Here is a 17,580-nt window from a genome sequence, read left to right as displayed (position 1 = left end):
CAGAAATGTCCTGTTGCATTCTACATGTTATCCCTTCTTCTTGAGTCTCTCCATCATTGTCTGACTCCAGTTTGAACATAAAAGGCTAAACGTTTTTGAAATTTTCAGTGCATGTCTGTGTGAGGTAAAAGGACACAAACTGTTGAAGCTCTGCCCTCTGTGCTGGGAGCAGCAGCTCATTTGCATTTAAAGGGACAGACACAAAAACTGTGTGCATTTGAACATGCTATATAAAATAGCTGTCGGGTATTTTGAGCTAAAACTTCACATACACATTCTGGGGACATCAAATACTTATTTGACATCTTGTGAAAAGGGCATTATACCACCTCTTTAAGTATCTTGTTAACTTTACTTTGTAAAACGAATAAAATATTTTATTTGCAGGGATTTAATGCATATAGACAGACCTGAGACCATTTGTAACGAAGTTCAGATGTTACGGGAAGAAGGAGGCGGGAACCGGCGAACATTTAAAGACTTTTAATGACAAAAATAAAACAAATACAAAACGAAAGTAAAAGCCAGCAGCCCCTCACGGACGACTGCTGGCAACACAGAACATCAAATAAAACACAGGCCTGTTCCTCTCTCGCTCTTCACTGTCGTCACTCCTCCTTTATGCTTCCTCTCCTCCGTGAGAGATGCGAGACCGGTGCGTCGCGCACGTGTCGCTCATTATCAATCACGCCACCGGCCTCGCGCCGTCCTCCCACGGCCCTCGACCTCGTCGTGCTCGCCACACCATTAAAGGAATTTTATAGGGTATATTTGGAGAAGAATAAATATTTACGATTCTGTACTACAGGCCACATATCAAACTATTGACTTTTGGACCCCTTGGTACATGTGAACCATGGTTTGTTTAAAAAATCCAATGCAAATTGTTTGAGCGATAAGACAATCTGATCTCTAATATTGCAACACTATTTTTCTGGTGAGCTTCTCATTTGGCGTGCCATTAGAAGCTCTGTGGTTGATGTACTGTTGCCAAGGTCTTGGTCTGAGTCATTGCATGGTCATTGTTTAGGGGACAATCCCCTGGCCTTCTGTCTCTTTCTCTCAAATACCACTGAAAAGGAAGGCTGGCATTAAGCAAATAGATCAATACTGCCCATAAAGACTGTTTAAAGGAAGAATATACTCTTTTAACTACTCAACGTGGTTTTCTGGTCTCCAAAGATGGTTTTGTTTGCTGGTTTTACAGGGCTTTTGGTCTCTGGCCGAAAAACTATAGCTGAACGCTTGTTTGGCCAGGCTGGGAGACAAGCTAGATCATCTTTAACCAGCATGGTTTAAAGGGTATTTTTTTTAGCAGGATCCTAGACTTATTCAGTGAGAGATGGATTATGTGCTGATATTTTTGGAAATGAGCTGTTTGGAAAAAAAGATGTGTAAAAACACAAGGCATGGACCGGCTAATAACCAGCTTAGACCTGCTATCATGTTCCAAAACACAGCAATCCAGCCTAAGCTGGATTTTCCAGCTGGGAATCCACTTACATAGTTGAACTCTCGCAAATAATTTGAGTATAAACACAAATATGTGAGCTGAGTGTGTGCGGTTCGCCAGGAATGCATCAGAGATCGGCCCGATGCCTGACCCTCCGCTTTATTGGGTTGCTTTCACACGCAATGGACCCCGCACCTGATGAATGCGCCAACGCATAAGGAAGAATGCGCATCCGTTATCTGATGTAACTCTGAGAGGAAATATTTGAGGGAATCTGGGAGATTTATTATCAGACGAATGGCACACTGTTATTGTAATTTAGGCAAATCACTGTAAACAACCTCTAAATGGCTCCTTTGTCCTCAGTTTTATGGAGAAGCAAATAATCGGTTCCATAGAAACTTCTCTAATCCAAACCTGCAGTTTATTATTTGTTTCCATGAAGCAAATGATGTTACCAACCTTGACTAGCACACAGGATACAACCTTTTATACTTCAGACTGAGAAGGCAATTATTAACTGAAGATAGCTGCATTTTCAGTGTTGTTTCAAGTTTTTTTGTGTACTCTTCCCTTCCACTTTTACTTTTACAGTGTCTTAAGAGCTACACAAGGTCAGATGATGCAATAAAAAGTATGATGGAATCTTCTGCTGGTGGGGATTATAGGTGCACGCATGGCTGATGATGGCAGTGAAGCAGCCTCTCACTGAGCTGACCCTATTATCCATGCACCAAAGTACCGGAGAGTGACAGCTGAAACCCAGCAAAAATAGCACCTATATTTTCAGCATCATTTCTGCTGCTCTCCTTCTAAACATTTATCTTGAAATGCAGATCCATCATTTAGATGTTATTGGCAGTGTCATAGAGCAGGTACACTTCATTACAGGGCTCCTCTTCAAGATATTTTGAAACAGCTGTGTGCTTCTCAATGATTTTCACTTTTTCTGTTTGTAGTATGGTCAGTTGAGTTCTCAACTCTGGCCCTCGAGGTTCACTTCCCTTCAGATTTTAACTCCAACTTTGTACTCACCTGCCTGTAACTTTCTAATCCTGAAGATCTATATTGGCTTGTTCAGGTTTTTCATTAGGGTTGGAGCACATTGGACCTCGAGGGCCAAAGATGAGAACCCATGAGCTTAAAGACTCAACTCTTTTGTTTTTTTCCCTTTCCTTTCAGTTTGTTTTCTTAAAGATTTTTGTTGGACTTTCACCATGACTTCATTTACTTTTGCTACTCTTCAAAGGCCTTTTATGTATAGATTTTTTGTTTTCTTTTATCCTTGTCAATGACCCAGGCTATGAAAACCCTTGTAAACTATGAAAATCAATTACACAAATATGAAAATATTGGAAATAAAATGTGTGAAATATACAATATGTATTTTTTATAATTATATAATTGATTTATTTAGTTGCAATATTTATTGCGTGAAATGTATTTGTTACGACTGTCCTACAGAATCTTTTATTTGATTGTGTATTTAGGATACATAAAGAATGAAATTTTCTTCTGCAAGATGAAGGATCTGGCCCATTTATTCCAAAAATATAATTTCCATCACTGTCATTTCTGTAACTGATTGCTGTTAAATACAATAAATCATTTAAGATATGGTGAAAATGACAGCAGTGAAATTTTTCATGACATTTAAAAAGAATTGTATACTTGTATACAGAATTCTGTTATACAGAAAGAAAATAATACTTTTATTCAGCATGGATATCTTTAATTGATTAGAAGTGACAGTAGAGGCATTTATTAAGCAGCACAACTGCTTTCAACATTAATAATAATAAGAAATGTTACTTAAGCACCAAATCAGCTTTAGAATGATTTCTGGAAGATCATGTGACACTGAAGACTGGAGTAATGATGCTGAAAATTTAGCTTTGCCATCACAAGGCATACATTTTAAAGCATAATATAGTGGATAATAATATTTCACAATATTACTGTTTTACTGTATTTTTGACCTTGGTGAGCATAAGAGACTTCTTTCAAAAATATTTAAAAAATCTTACCTGCACCTTTTCCCAACCATCAATTGTTTATAAAGGCATTGGATGAGATTTATATTGTAAATGTTTTCAATGCTTATGTCCTTGGTTAAGTGTGATTTGGCCCAAAGAGGTCTATAATACATTGAGAATCTATCATTAGCATTTCCATTCATGTCACTGCCAGTTGCTCAGCAAGTACAGGACCCAGCAGAAGTACTTAAAATCTAACTTTTTTCATTTCCCAGTAACCTTATCTTGTTCTAGATCACGGATCTCTGGACTATGCCCACTCTCACATTGAAATGCACAGACACACCTGTACCCACCATACACACACACACACTCAAATGCAGGCCCACGCACACATAATACCAAAACAGACGCACACATAGATGCTAACTCAAGACAATACGCAAAGCATCACAAACACCCACACACATATCCGATTATTAGCACTATTGGGATTCAGTCCTCCCCATCCATTACACCCCTCTTCCTCGGCACCATGTCTTCATTGACCTTCTCAAGCTGTTCGTTGGACTTTCACGTTCTTATTGACCGCAGGCTGTCTGCCACTGACTGTCAGCATGAATTTGTCATCAGCAGTGGACATCAGTGAGCAATCTGACGATTACTCACTGGCCCCACGCGCCTTTTCTCCCTTACAGGCATGATATCATCTCCACAGTGCAATGGCGCTCTTTTGTCTGTGTGCCGCTAGCGTACAGGCGAGCAACGGTCTGTCATTTTGTCAGTAGGAATGGTGTATGGCAAACTGGTGTAATGACAAAAATGAGTTTTTAAGATTGTGGATTTTTCAAGCAGTGGAATTTAATTCCTAGTTGGCATTTGCTGTAAATATTTAGCCACAATAAGCCCCCATGAGACTTCACAGCAATCCATAAATATGCATATGAAATGAAAGCCTTACAAGATGAAAGCTGACACCTTAAAGTAATAGACTATCCTGAGAAGAATGTTGTGGTGAATCACTGAATTACTTTGAAGGCTGTGATGTGGTTAAACAACTGAAATGTTCTCTCTCTCTCTCTGTCTCTCTCACACTGTCTCTTTTGCAGGTTTGTGCTGTTCAGATGTGTGACGTGGTAAATGAGATTGAGCTGGCAAGAGCGAGGTGCGAGAATAAAACAGCAGGAAACGTCACATCAGGTGATCTTTACAGTATAATGTCGCCTTTTTGCTATTTTCACAGTCAATAAACAATTGATGAGGGAAAATAGACGTAACAGGAAATCACCGAGATATAATGTTTGGTGCTGAAATAGAACAAAAACAGAAAATAATTGACAATCTATTCTGTAAAAAAAAAATATTTTCATGATTTTTTATCACAACTTTTTATCTTTTGTCAAATCAACTTAGATAATTAATGTGGTTCAGAGAACATAACATTTAGAGGTTCTGTTTATTGAACCAATCTCCTTTGTATTAACTGAAAATTTAAATTTCAGTGAACTCAAATTTTAAGGCAACCAGGTAACTTACTTTTTTAAGTTAAGCCTATTAATTAAGGTAATATTTTACAGTTTAGAACTGATATTTAGAATTTGTTTAATTGGAAAATATAACAAAAAAGTAAATAATAAATAGTGTATATATATATATATATATATATGAAGAGTTCAGATGCAAAAGCCTCTAAGTGCCATCTGAAATTTTCTTCTAGAATGATCATTTTTATCAAGCTTGTATATTTAAATTCAGTAATTTCACTTAAATGGCTATGATTTCACTTAAATTGCAATTAATAGGTCATTTTCATAGCCATTTAAGTGAAATTACTGAATTTAAATATACAAGCTTGATAAAAATGATCATTCTAGAAGAAAATTTCAGATGGCACTTAGAGGCTTTTGCATCTGAACTCTTCATATATATATATATATATATATATAAACACACACACATTCTTTTAAGCCTTTTAAGGAAACTGAGATGCTAATTAGCTTGTTTTTGTACTGGTCATATTTACCTTATGTAGCCCCGCCCCTTTTCAGCGCTGCGCTTGTTGTGTTCTGTCTACCGGTTTGCATTTCCACAGCATGAAAGTAAGACCTTATGGATTTGTTAATGAACCACTAATTTTAAAATCTTCCTGACATTTGGTATGACATCTGTTTTTAAACATTACAATGCTCGTGATAACCTACGCTAACTCTACCATAAGTAAATCGACTTTACCAGCTAATTACTCTTCATCAGTGATGCCATAGACAAATACAGAGCAACTGCAAAAACGGAAGTTCAAACACAATATTCTAAAGATGGCTGAGCACTTGTTTCTCTGACAAATAAGGTCTATATAATTAAACTCTTTAATGCATTGTCATTTATTGTGTAAACTTTTATTATGTCAAATGTTTGCATCTATTGTAAACATTTATTATGGAAAATAAATAAATAAATTAAAATAACTGCAAAATGCTTCATCCAGTAGAAGTACAGTTTGAAAAGTCAAAAAATTAACTGTTGTCAAAGGCTGATTACCAACATCCTCATCAATGAGATGCATCATGCCAGCAAGCATTCTGACAAAATACTGGTTCAGTATTTCAGTATTCAGCAAAAGGTCCGGGGACCAGTGCTTCGCACATAGATATCGCAATTATACGGAAGCTCCTTTGAGGTACGAAGTGGCTTATCCTCCACTGACTCATTTTTCAGGTTGACGAGATGAACTGGCAATCAGGCATGAAAGACAATTTTTTTTGAAGTGGAAGAAAAGTCAGACCCCCATCATGGATAGAAAGTGGAATGAATGAAAGGATCTGTTGTGCCCAAAAGCATTTCATGTAACTGTTTGAAGTGAAAGCCCTGTAGTGTGTATTGTGCATTGTTCTAAGATAGACTTGAGGGTTGGAGATTTATATATTTTTCTTAGATAAAGAGCATTTCAGCATTACCAGCTAATTGATTGATTGATTGATTGGGTTCTTTAGGTTCAAGGATGATCAGCTTGGTAGCTAATGAATCTAGAGGGAATTTCTAAACAATCCATGTAAATCTTTAAAGGTCTGCAGTGACTTTTGGTAGTTATTATTGTGGTTAGATATGAATTCTTAGATATAGATGTGCAGTTTTGAATAACATGAAAGTAACAATGACATGAATTAATTTGGTGTAATGCGGGTGTACTTGACATGGTACAAAAAATACTATTGATTTGCATCAGAAGGTTCATCTAAAGCTTGTACATTGTGATCTCTGGAAAACTGGAATTTATAGTAGGTGTCATTCAGTAACCACTTATTTGCAAAGCAAAGAGACATACTGTAAACTGGAACAAGATCTACACCTGAATGAGTTTATGAGTTGATCCATCTGTAGATAACTGTAACACACTAATAGATGAGCTATAGTGCTATTGGCAGCCATCTTTTGGAAGACATTAAGTGTGATGATTCCTCTGTTGGGTTGTATATTAGTCACATCCTATAGGTTAGCGGTTCCCAAACGTTTTAGAGTGTCGTACCCCCTTTCCATTAAGGGACAATTTTTGCCCCCTTAAATTGATTTTCCAGTGCATTTTTTTACTTTATAAATACCTTCATAAAAGAAGTAATGTTTTAAATAAAAAAACATGTCAATAGAGAAATATGTAATGATGGTAATAATGAATTGATACTTTTAAATATTAAACTAAAACCTTCAGTAGTCGGTGGTAAGTCACTGTCTTAATGAGTCATTCATTCATTCATTCATTCATTCATTCATTCATTCATCCAGTAACAAAGCAAGTGGCTATATTTATGAATGAGTCATTGAATCATTGACTCTCACGATTCGTTCAAAGCCGCAGATTCATTCGCAACACACCGCTGTGTGCTGCAGTTCTGCTGTGGCTTATGTTGGAACTGTTATTTCACTGGAAAATAGAGTGTAGCAAATTAGCTCTACGAAATATTAATAATCAATAATAACTGGTTATAATTGATTATTAATATTTGGATCAGTTAATACAATTAACTTAATGTTGTAACTTAATTTTACAATCAATTAACCTGTTTGTCCCGTGTACATTTTTTAGTAATTCTAAGAAATGTACATTTCCGGGGCATGGGAAATGTCTTTCTTACTTTACAGTATACTAAGAGCAAGTAGACAAGATTTGTGATTAGTGACTCCAGATATGAGCTTGAGACATGGACAACTTTATGTGTGACATGAACAAGATTTGATTAACTTGTCTAAACACTTAAACTACTCTAACATACACACACATACATGCATACGGTTTACCAAGGGAAAGAGAGCTGTTGGAAAGAGACCTGATGCAATCTGTTGAGGTTCCAGTTGATCTTTGCTGATGTGGTCTTGATGAGAGAGAACCAGTGGGAGTCAGAGGATCGTTGGTTAATGGAAAGACAAGGCCGCAGCCTGGCACAAGCTTGGGGGTCCTTAGGAAATTCTAGTTCAGCATCATCTTCACGTCAGCATTTCAGAAAGGGACTAATGGCGCTTTTCCATTACCAGTACCAGCTCAACTCGACTCGGCTCGGCTCGCTTTTAGCTCCGTTTTCCATTGCAGATAGTACCTCCACAATAGTACCTGGTCGTCATAGCGACGCCGCAGGAAACTGCCGTGACTTAATCTTTTACGCGAGACGCGCGAGACACACCCGCTACCCACACACACAGGACAATGGAGGAAATCGAGTGTATGCTGTTTTTGGATGTTTTTGTTGTTTTTTATTCAGGATACTCCGTCTAGCGCGTGCAATGATGACGCAGTGAATAGTGACGATTCTCTCTGACCAATCAGCAGTCTGCCGTGCTTTCACGTCACATTTTAGTATCGCCTCAGCTCGCTTAGAACCTCGCCGGAGGTGGTACGAAAAAAAGTACCTGGAAGCAGGTACAGGTACAACTTTTACACAGTGGAAAACCAAACAGAGCCGAGTCGAGTCGAGGCGAGCTGGTACTGTGTAGTGGAAAAGCGCCATAAGAGAGCTAGAGAGCTAAGAGAGCTAAGAGAGAGCTGATCTTGTGATCAGTGATTTTTTAAGTGTGAAGATGTCACACCCTCTGGAGGTGTGTGAGGCAATAAGAAGTGTTTTTCTTTGGAGGGAAATTTCATTACGACCCATTGTTCAAGCAGGCCTTTGAACATGTAATTTGATTTAATGTTTAACACAAGAATCTTTAAGATGCTTATAATACTAATGCGTCACAAAGTTAGCAAAATGTAATGTAAATTAACAAATGGGGGACGAAGATTGGAGTTTATAGAGACTAAACGTGCCACACATATGATTTTGGTAAACCATAGTATGCAGCAAAGTCTGAAACATTAATCCCAAAAGTTTACAAGAATACAAAGGCCAAACCACATAAAAGGAAAATCATTAGATGGGAAAATTAGATACATGTTTACACATTTCTCAAGTGTTTATATATAGAATATATAGGATTAACAGAGTTTATTTCTCTTCCTCAGTAAGAATTAAGTGAGCATCACAGCCCTCTGCAAATTTTTTTTTTCCTTTTTGGGGTCGTAAAAGGTTTTATCAATCTTAATGATCCTGTAACAGGAAACCGGATTCTGCCAGTGTGTTAGCTTCATTTGGGATGTTAGTTTTGGGGGAAGTTTCATAAACCTTTGTTGGGAGAGTGAGTTTGCTGGATTATTCATTAAATAAATGAATAATTTGTGTGTGTCTGATTGGTCCAGACGCTACAGGGCAAACATTACTGTGTTTAAAATGTACATCACTTAATATGACCCTTTTGTTTGTTGAACTGTTGTATAAAATTAATGTCACATTTGCAATCGTGTGGACATTTGGGAAAAATTGCATTCTTGCTCCTATAATATATTATCAACATTATTCATCACAACATTACTATATTATTAAACAAGAACTCATACTGGGTATGTTTTTATATGGAAGAGAGTTTGAGTCGTAAATAGATCTCTATGAACAGTCCGTGTCTACGTATTGGCTATTTGTTCTTCATGCTAGTAAGTGCTAAATCCTAATTTTAACAAAGGTACATTGTCAAGAATGGCAGTAATGTAGCGCGATTTGCTAAGGCTGCACGCAATCTATCATATGCACACTGACTATTACTGCATTTTGCTTGCCCTGTTAGAAATACATGCTCGATTTTAATGTTATTTTAAGGTGGGATAGAATGAATGAATTAATAAATGAATGAATAAATGAATGGCAAATCTCAGCATTTTGTTCGCGTATCCCCTCTGTCACCCCACGTACCCGCAGTTTAGGAACCACTGCTATAGTGCAAACACTGTTTCCTCCCCCCAAATTTTAGGTGAAAATGCATCCATACATTCTGCTGAACACATCCAAGATTGGTTTCATGAACATCAGGATGCAATCACATGCCTTCCATGAAATTCACCTATCACTTGATCTAAACACTGAGTTTATGTGATATTTTTTATTTTTTATTATTATTATTTTTTTACAAGAGGTCTATTCAACAACAGTATTTGAAATTGACCTAAACCTATAAAGCTAAAAATGCATATTAGTGGTCAAAGCATCTACTTTTTCCTTTCAAAGTTATCTAGTCAGTGTGTTTAACTATATTACTTTGGATAGATTAACACGTTTATCAGATTTCAATTTAAACTGAAATCCTGAGAGGATTGAATTTACATGTCTACAATCTGTGTGCTGACCCGCCTGCACATCCATATACCTAGGTGGATTTTTAAACAGGCCGCTTGGCTCTGGAACATTCCGCTGTAGCTTGGAGAGGACGAATAAGATAAACTAGCTGTCAGTTTTCCACATTTACAGTCACGAACCAACTCACCTCGCCTCATGAATCAAAAGGATGCATTCTGGGGGCATGAGGAACGTCGTAAATATTCAAAATATTACAGGTAAAGCAATAAGCTGATACCATATCTCAGTTTATTGTGCTCACAGGTGTCCAACTGAGGGATTAGGGAAGTGAGAGTTTAAGAGTCTTCATGTTACTTTTAAATAAATGGTTTATTCTGCATTTATTCTCTTTAGCATTCAGTATTGCACTTAGTTCCCTGATCATTCCAATTCAATTTCAGCAAGTGAAGAACAAATTTATACACAAATTATGTCGCCTATTATGGATGTTGTCGTCTCAGACAGCATGTTGAAGCCGCTCAGGCCGCCATTTTTTCCCACTTCTCGGAAAGTGATGAAATAGTAAAAAAAATCTAGTACCGTGGGTTTTTCAGGAAATTCATGTACTCCCTGGACCTCTGCTTCTCGTAAATACTACCGTGTATTGTGCACGTTATTTTTTTACAGACATTGATGTCGTGATATTCAAATTTGATATTCGGGATAGTCGGGAATTTGTAAACAGATGTATCGAAAGATAATAATTAATAATAATTATTTCTATGTTTGATTTTTGAGTAATTTGGGTAAAATTTTGGGGTAAAACGTGCCGGAGACATACAACATGCCTTTTGTGAAATTCGTTATACTTATTTTACGGATTGAAGTTTATTTTCGTGGCTTAAATAATTGCATTAGGCTACTCAGAGACTTTTATTCTCCGCCATTAACGCTTTCTGGGAGAAATGCTGTCTGTCTATGCACAGAGACACGCGTAGTAATACAAACGGTGAACAGTCCCCATGCTGATACTGGTGAAATATCAGCACTTCTGGAAGGCGTGATTCAAGGACCAAAACGAACTTATGTAGATAAGATATAGGGCCCTATCTTGCACCCAGTGCAATTGACTTTGTACACCGACGCATGTATCATTCCTATTTTGCACCCGCGCACAGCAGACTTTTCCCTCCACAGACGCACGTCGGTAAACTAGCAAATGCATTTGCGCTCCCGGGGGCGGTTCAGCGCAAAGAGGAGGCGTGTTCCGGCGGAAACGTATTTTGCAGGTTTAGAAAACAATTCTGCCACTGACCAGGAAAAGTGGCGCATGTTATTCATTGCTATTTTAAGGGCGCATGCTTGGCCATAACCAATGTAGCGTGTGCACAACGCGCATACACTTTGCTTATCTCATCTACACACAGACGCAGCAGTTCTCATTTTTAGAAAACCATGCATTATTACAAGGAAAAATATTAACACATGAGGGAAATCATTGTTGTGTCCATGAAGATGTGAAAAAATAGGCATAAATCTAGCTTACACATTTACCCAAATAATTATACACCTGTTTAACCGAAGCTAATTTGGGTGGGTTTCACCATCCCCAATGTCACTTCTCTGTGTTTTACGGCCCTGATGAGAACGTCGGTCTCCTCGGCTGTGAACCGCTCCTGGCGCGCCTGGCAAATCCGCCGTTATAATAGCAATCCGCCATGGAACAAGCGTGCCTGCTCTTAAAGGGAATGTGAGATGTCGCTCTGATTGGTTTATTTCACGTTACGCCCAAACCACACCTATGAATAATGTAGCTACTTCAGACCAACCCATTTTAGATTTGCGTCGGGCGCAAGAGTAATTTATCCCGCCGGTATAATAGCAACAGCGCCCGAGATCCGCCCACAAAGTTACTTGCGTTTCGCGTTTGATACTTGCGTTTCAGATCGTTAAAATAGGGCCCCTTAACTTAAAACCTAATTGTGTTTTTTTGCCTTTATACAACAGGGTTATACTGAGTTAATGCTGTACTTTATTCTTTTGCCAGGCTGCAAAGGAATGTGGGATATTATTGCTTGCTGGCCATCAGCCAAAGTTGGGGAACACGTGGTTATTCCTTGTCCAAATTACTTCAGACACTTCTCTGATCATCATGAGGGTAAGTTGAAATCATCATCAAAACCTTTGATGAACTTCAAGGCATTAAGTAACAGTAGTAACTCCAGAGGAAAAGTGTAATGTGTCTTTTGTTATCTTGTCAGTCGCTGTCATGGGCTGTCACATCGCTGTAAAAGTTAAAGGCACTTCAGTTCAGTACTCCCACACACTCACTGGAGTAGTTTCTTTGATATCAGACTTCTCAAGGAAAGCTGGTGTGCTTGGGAAAATGGTAACTCTAAAACGAGCACTTCCTTGTCACAACGTAAAAAAACCAACCCCAAAACAAAAACAAAAACTCTAGCAAACAGGATTTTAGTGGTATGTTGTCATGAATCTACAAGTGGTTGACAATTAATAGCATGTTTGTAGAATTCATAGAATTATGAAAAGAATTTGGTTATTTCAGACATTAAACTATTTATAGACAATGGAATCTGTATACTATGCATTTTACATGCAGAACCGCTGCTTTGAGTGGATGCAATGGGTAATTCATTAGGAGGCGAATCAGACCCATTGATTGAGTAGTAGTGCCATTAGGTCACGCTTGTTTATCTGATAATTCTGTCTCAACCACATCTCTCCAGAAATGATTAATTAAACTCATTAAAAGTCTAGCACGATACTAAGTTCAACAGACTCACACAACACCCTTTTTTTGCAGTGCATTTTGGGTATTTTATCATACATGTTAAACAAAGGATGTCTTAGTGCAAAGTTCTAAATTTATATTTATTTATTTTTTAGAATTGTTAATTTCTTTACAAATAATCCTTTAAGTTTCACATGCCATATTATTTGTGTTACACTTGTCTGAGGTCACTGGTGAAAATCTGGGTTTCAGAAATGAATCAGAAAGCTGTAGGATTTTGTAAAAAGAAACATAAAAACACTCAATTTATTATTATGGTATGATCATTTGTAAAGGCAAAATAAATGTTGTTTATACCGGTAGTCTGCAAATTTTAAATCCCACTGTAAATTGCTCTATTGTAGATTAACTGTTGAATTCATGGTTAACATTCATTAAAATCTGCAATGATGTAGATATGTTTAGGTTTGAAGAAATGTCAGTGTGCAATGCAGAATATGCATCAGGTACAGTCTACAAGGAAACCGATGTCGATTCCATATAGTGGAATTACAGCCTCTGTGTTAGAGGATGTAAAGTGTTTCTGCAATGATGAAAGAGGGATGAAAAAGGAGAGCACATCTCCTTTGAGGAGCTCTGGGTTTCAAGCACTTATTTTCTACACTGAACACTTTAGGAATTGCCTAGGAGTATGCAAGTAAGATTCTGCAGTTTCATTTTATTTTTTGTTCATTCAGGAAGTGGTTTATGTTGAAAATGGGCACCATAAATGTAAGGATTTGGTCTATATGGCCACCAAATAATAATGTGAGTATAAAGTACTTACAAATCATTTGCAAACTATTAGTTTATAGTTAATTAATAGTTAATATATTGTAGTCTCTATATTGGTAATATATTACAAATAGCGAGTTCTTCATTCATTGTCACTGTAGTTAACAAATTATTATTGTTTAATTAGCTCATATGTAAAGAGTTGGATAATGTTTTTATGCTTTGTTAACAACTTATTGACCATAAATAGTTCTCACTTCAGAATAGGTCACATAAAATGGGAAAAGGTAATTAATTAAGTGATTTAGACCAACCTTTATTAGACATTACCTGCATTAGTATTTTACATTTTCCTTAAAAAAATGAAATATGTATATAATATATATATATGCTATACATTACGCCTATGGAGAGTCCTTGTAAACCACATATGCCAATGTGTGTGTGTGCTTAATGTATTTGTAAACATTTTAAGGAACACTGAATATGAATGCCATCAATGTCCAATAAAGGTTTGTTTAAATCTCTTAATTAATGCCATTTTTTTAAAGAACTATTTACTCCTAATAACAATGAACAATTCCTTTACAGAGTTAATTAAACAATAATAATTGTGTTAATTACAGTGAAAATGAATGGAGAACTCACTATTTGTATAGCCTGTTAATATATTAACAATGTAGAGACTACAATATATAAACTATGAATAAACTATAAACTAATAATTTTTTAATAATTTGTAAGTACTTTATTACTGTATACTTATTATAAAGTGTTACCATTATTTTTTATTAACTAGCATCCGTTATATTACTTCTAATGTAAATTAGAAAATCATACTGACTTCTTCCACTAGTTGTGCTGGGTTACAATGCATTGGGGAAAGGAGATGGAATCTGTTTCAACAGCCTAGAACACAAATCTCTGTGGGATACTGATCTCCTGCAGCACCAAAAGGGGTCCTAAAATCAGGAACATGCAGATGAGGCCCTGAAGTAGGTGCAGAAGGTCCTTAACAATCTGGAACACACAGCCGAAGGTACCTTGAAATGAAGGTCTGCTCTCCTGAGCTTAACCATGTTGTAAATGTCTTCTGCCTCTCTGGACCAGAGACTTAGTCAATCCACTTTTGTCTCTCTGGTATGGATACTCGGGACATGTTGTAATCGTTACCCTCTCGCTGGACGAAGACTCTGAACGTATGTTTGATAATGTCTCTTTCCTCACAGATTGGAAGTTCATGGTCGTATCTGTTTGAAGATTTCCAAACATAGTTATTAATGGATTAGATGGATCATTGTGGCATACCTTCGTTTCAGCCACTGCTCTTGCATCCATCCAATTAATGAATGAATGACTCTTGCATCCTAACAAGTTTTTATGGCGGTTGGTATAATGAGACCAATGAGAAGTCTTGTCTTTCCTGTGCTTGAGGTGTCAGTTGTCCTAGCGTCCTTATCTGATGGTGTTGGACATTTGTATATGCTAGTCCAGATTCGATCCAATCGAAAGGTAGCAAACATTTCTCCACCGTTGCAGTGAGAGAGGGGCCCTGCCATAAAACTGAGCCCTGGAATATGCTGTTCCCTACATAAATTTACATGATTCTTGTCATAGTCTTTCCAAGGTAGCAGTCTGGATAGAAGATGCTGCCCCTTCGTTTAGGAGAGAGGTTCAAAATCACTGCTGTGAAAGAGTTTTCTTGCCAGTGACATTTCTAGGCTAAAGGAACATTGGAGAAATGAGTGATTGAAAGTCTTAAAAAGAGCCTACGCTGATGACTCACAGTAAATTGTTGTTACCAACAAAGAGACAGATTTTTCTGTTCAGAGACTTTGATCTTTTTGCAAGATGATCACTTTAATGAAGGTCACTTTATATTTTACAATTTTTCCAAATGCCTTTTATTTATAGATATTGTTTTTAGCATTTTCCCAAATCCAATCTTAAAATGTGAATATCCACCATAAAAAGTACTTAGTATTTATAACTTAAATGGTCCAAACAAAAAGTGAAATATCATAAAATATTTGTTAGAAAATTATTTATATAATTTGTTTACACACATAATGACTGACACAATTATGCTCCTAATTAGTTTTTTTCCTAAAGTTTAGAAAATCTTTCTTGATAGCAGTGTCAGTGAAAAGCTCTTGGGATGAAATATGTGTAATGTGTGAAGAAATAATATCACTGTAAAGAGTATATTCAGTTTTGGTTGAATTTTTACTGTGTTCTGTTTTCCCTGTTCAGGGGTGCGTTTCCCAAAGCCAAGTTTAGTCGCAATTTCTGTCGTTACTAATAGAGTTCAAAGGAACTTGCAACCATAGTTGGCTAACGATGCTTTTGGGAAACGCACCCCTAGTTTTTGCCTGTGTTCCCTAATTAGTCTCTGGGGTTTTGCATGATTAGTCTCCTTGACACCTGTTCTGTTTTATCTAGATTACTCTGTCTGTGTAAGTTCTTAGTTTCCTCAGTTCTGTGTTCCATGTTGTTAATGTTTGGTTATTATAGGTACCCTGGTATTCTCATGCGTGTTCCCTTCTTGGATTTATGATTAAATACTTTTATTTTTTGTAAATTCTTTGTTATCGCACGCTTCTTTATAGCAACCATTCATGACAATGACTTGTGAACTGGTAGTTTTTAACTATTAATCGTAATTTAGTAGATTTAAGCAGTATTTCTCAAATTATGCACAAGTTTTTTAATTATTATGGTGCAGTTTTTTATATGATTTTTATGTGATTGCAGGTTTTAATATGATTTTTGCATGGCTTAAATTTTCTTTAAAGGTGCAGTAAGGGATTTATGAGAAACGCTGTTGAAAATTTAAATTAACACCTAAACAAACAACTAAATGAATATTTGCTAGATGTCTGTTCTGAGTATGTATGCTGAAAAAGAATTGTTTGTACATAGTCCTGGCCATGTAAATAGGAGAAAAAACAAAGTGGATCGGACCAATCGGATTTGTAGAAAGACTGTAAACAGAGAGATAGCTGAGATATAACCAAAGAGTAAAAGGTCAGAGGAATATAATTTGAAGAAGAAGGGTCAGGCAAGAGCTAGGATGCGCATTAATATTGAAAAGGCTTTCCAGCGCTGGAGATACATTAGAGAGCTGTTAGTGTGTTGCATAGCTTGTTCATTTTTTGGGGGGGCGGAGCAATAAAGGGAGGGGTGTGTTTGTTTGGGTGTCAATTTCAAATATCAACAGTGTTTCTCAGAAATCGCTTACTGCACCTTTAAGTTTATAAATATATTGAACTGTTCTTACTTATTACCTGATCACCTGTTTTCCTCACACAAGAATAAACAAGTACAGCCAGTTTGTTTCTGTATGAAGGTGTTTTGCTGAGGTATTCATGGAGGTGCTCAACCTCAATATTTAATTAAGCAAGGCTTTAGATAGTCTTACTCTTGTTATGTCATTTAGTCCTCTCAGGAGTGCTTAATTAATGATTGTTTGATTAATGATGCATAGTATGCCACTGGATTTTTTTAGTGCCCATATTTATATTACTAATCATTAGTTCATTCAATCATCTAACGGAAATGCTTGTTTCATATGCAGCAGAGGGTGAAGGTGGCAAGTTTGAGTGCTGAATATAAATAAAAACACATTTATTGATCTTTCTCCAAAAGGGATCAGTCATGCATTTCGTAACTTATATGACTCCCCACAGCCAGGTAAAGCTCTTCTGGTGCTTCCTTGTCATCGGATGAGGTTATTTTTAGCAACAGAGTTCAATTAAATGAAAAAGAACAGAGTTGCCATCTGAGCCCTGGTTTGCAGACGTATAGCTGTGATGTTCTGAGCAGTGTATAAACCCTCACCTCACTGGCTCCTAGTAGAATGATACTGCAGCTGCGCTTCGATGAACAGGGTCCCTATGAGGTGTTCACTGCCCCCTAAAAAATCTAACTTAAGGCAGATTAAGCTGTATCAGTCTCAGTCTTATTTTGACATAAAAATACTTCAATTTAAATAAA

General features: G+C 36.8%; 1 protein-coding gene across 1 annotated transcript in view; it reads left to right on the top strand.

Annotated features, from left to right (window-relative positions):
* Positions 1–17,580, top strand: part of vipr1b (vasoactive intestinal peptide receptor 1b) — a 72,978-nt gene that overhangs the window by 14,388 nt on the left and 41,010 nt on the right. The window contains exons 2-3 of the mRNA XM_082183283.1: positions 4,539–4,629; positions 12,106–12,216. Coding sequence (XP_082039409.1) covers positions 4,539–4,629; positions 12,106–12,216 — 202 coding nt within the window. The remainder of the gene's footprint in view (positions 1–4,538; positions 4,630–12,105; positions 12,217–17,580) is intronic.

Source organism: Leuciscus leuciscus (assembly GCF_965113295.1).
Source record: "Leuciscus leuciscus genome assembly, chromosome: 11".
Classification (NCBI taxonomy): domain Eukaryota; kingdom Metazoa; phylum Chordata; class Actinopteri; order Cypriniformes; family Leuciscidae; genus Leuciscus; species Leuciscus leuciscus.
This window is presented reverse-complemented; position numbering and strand designations above follow the sequence as displayed.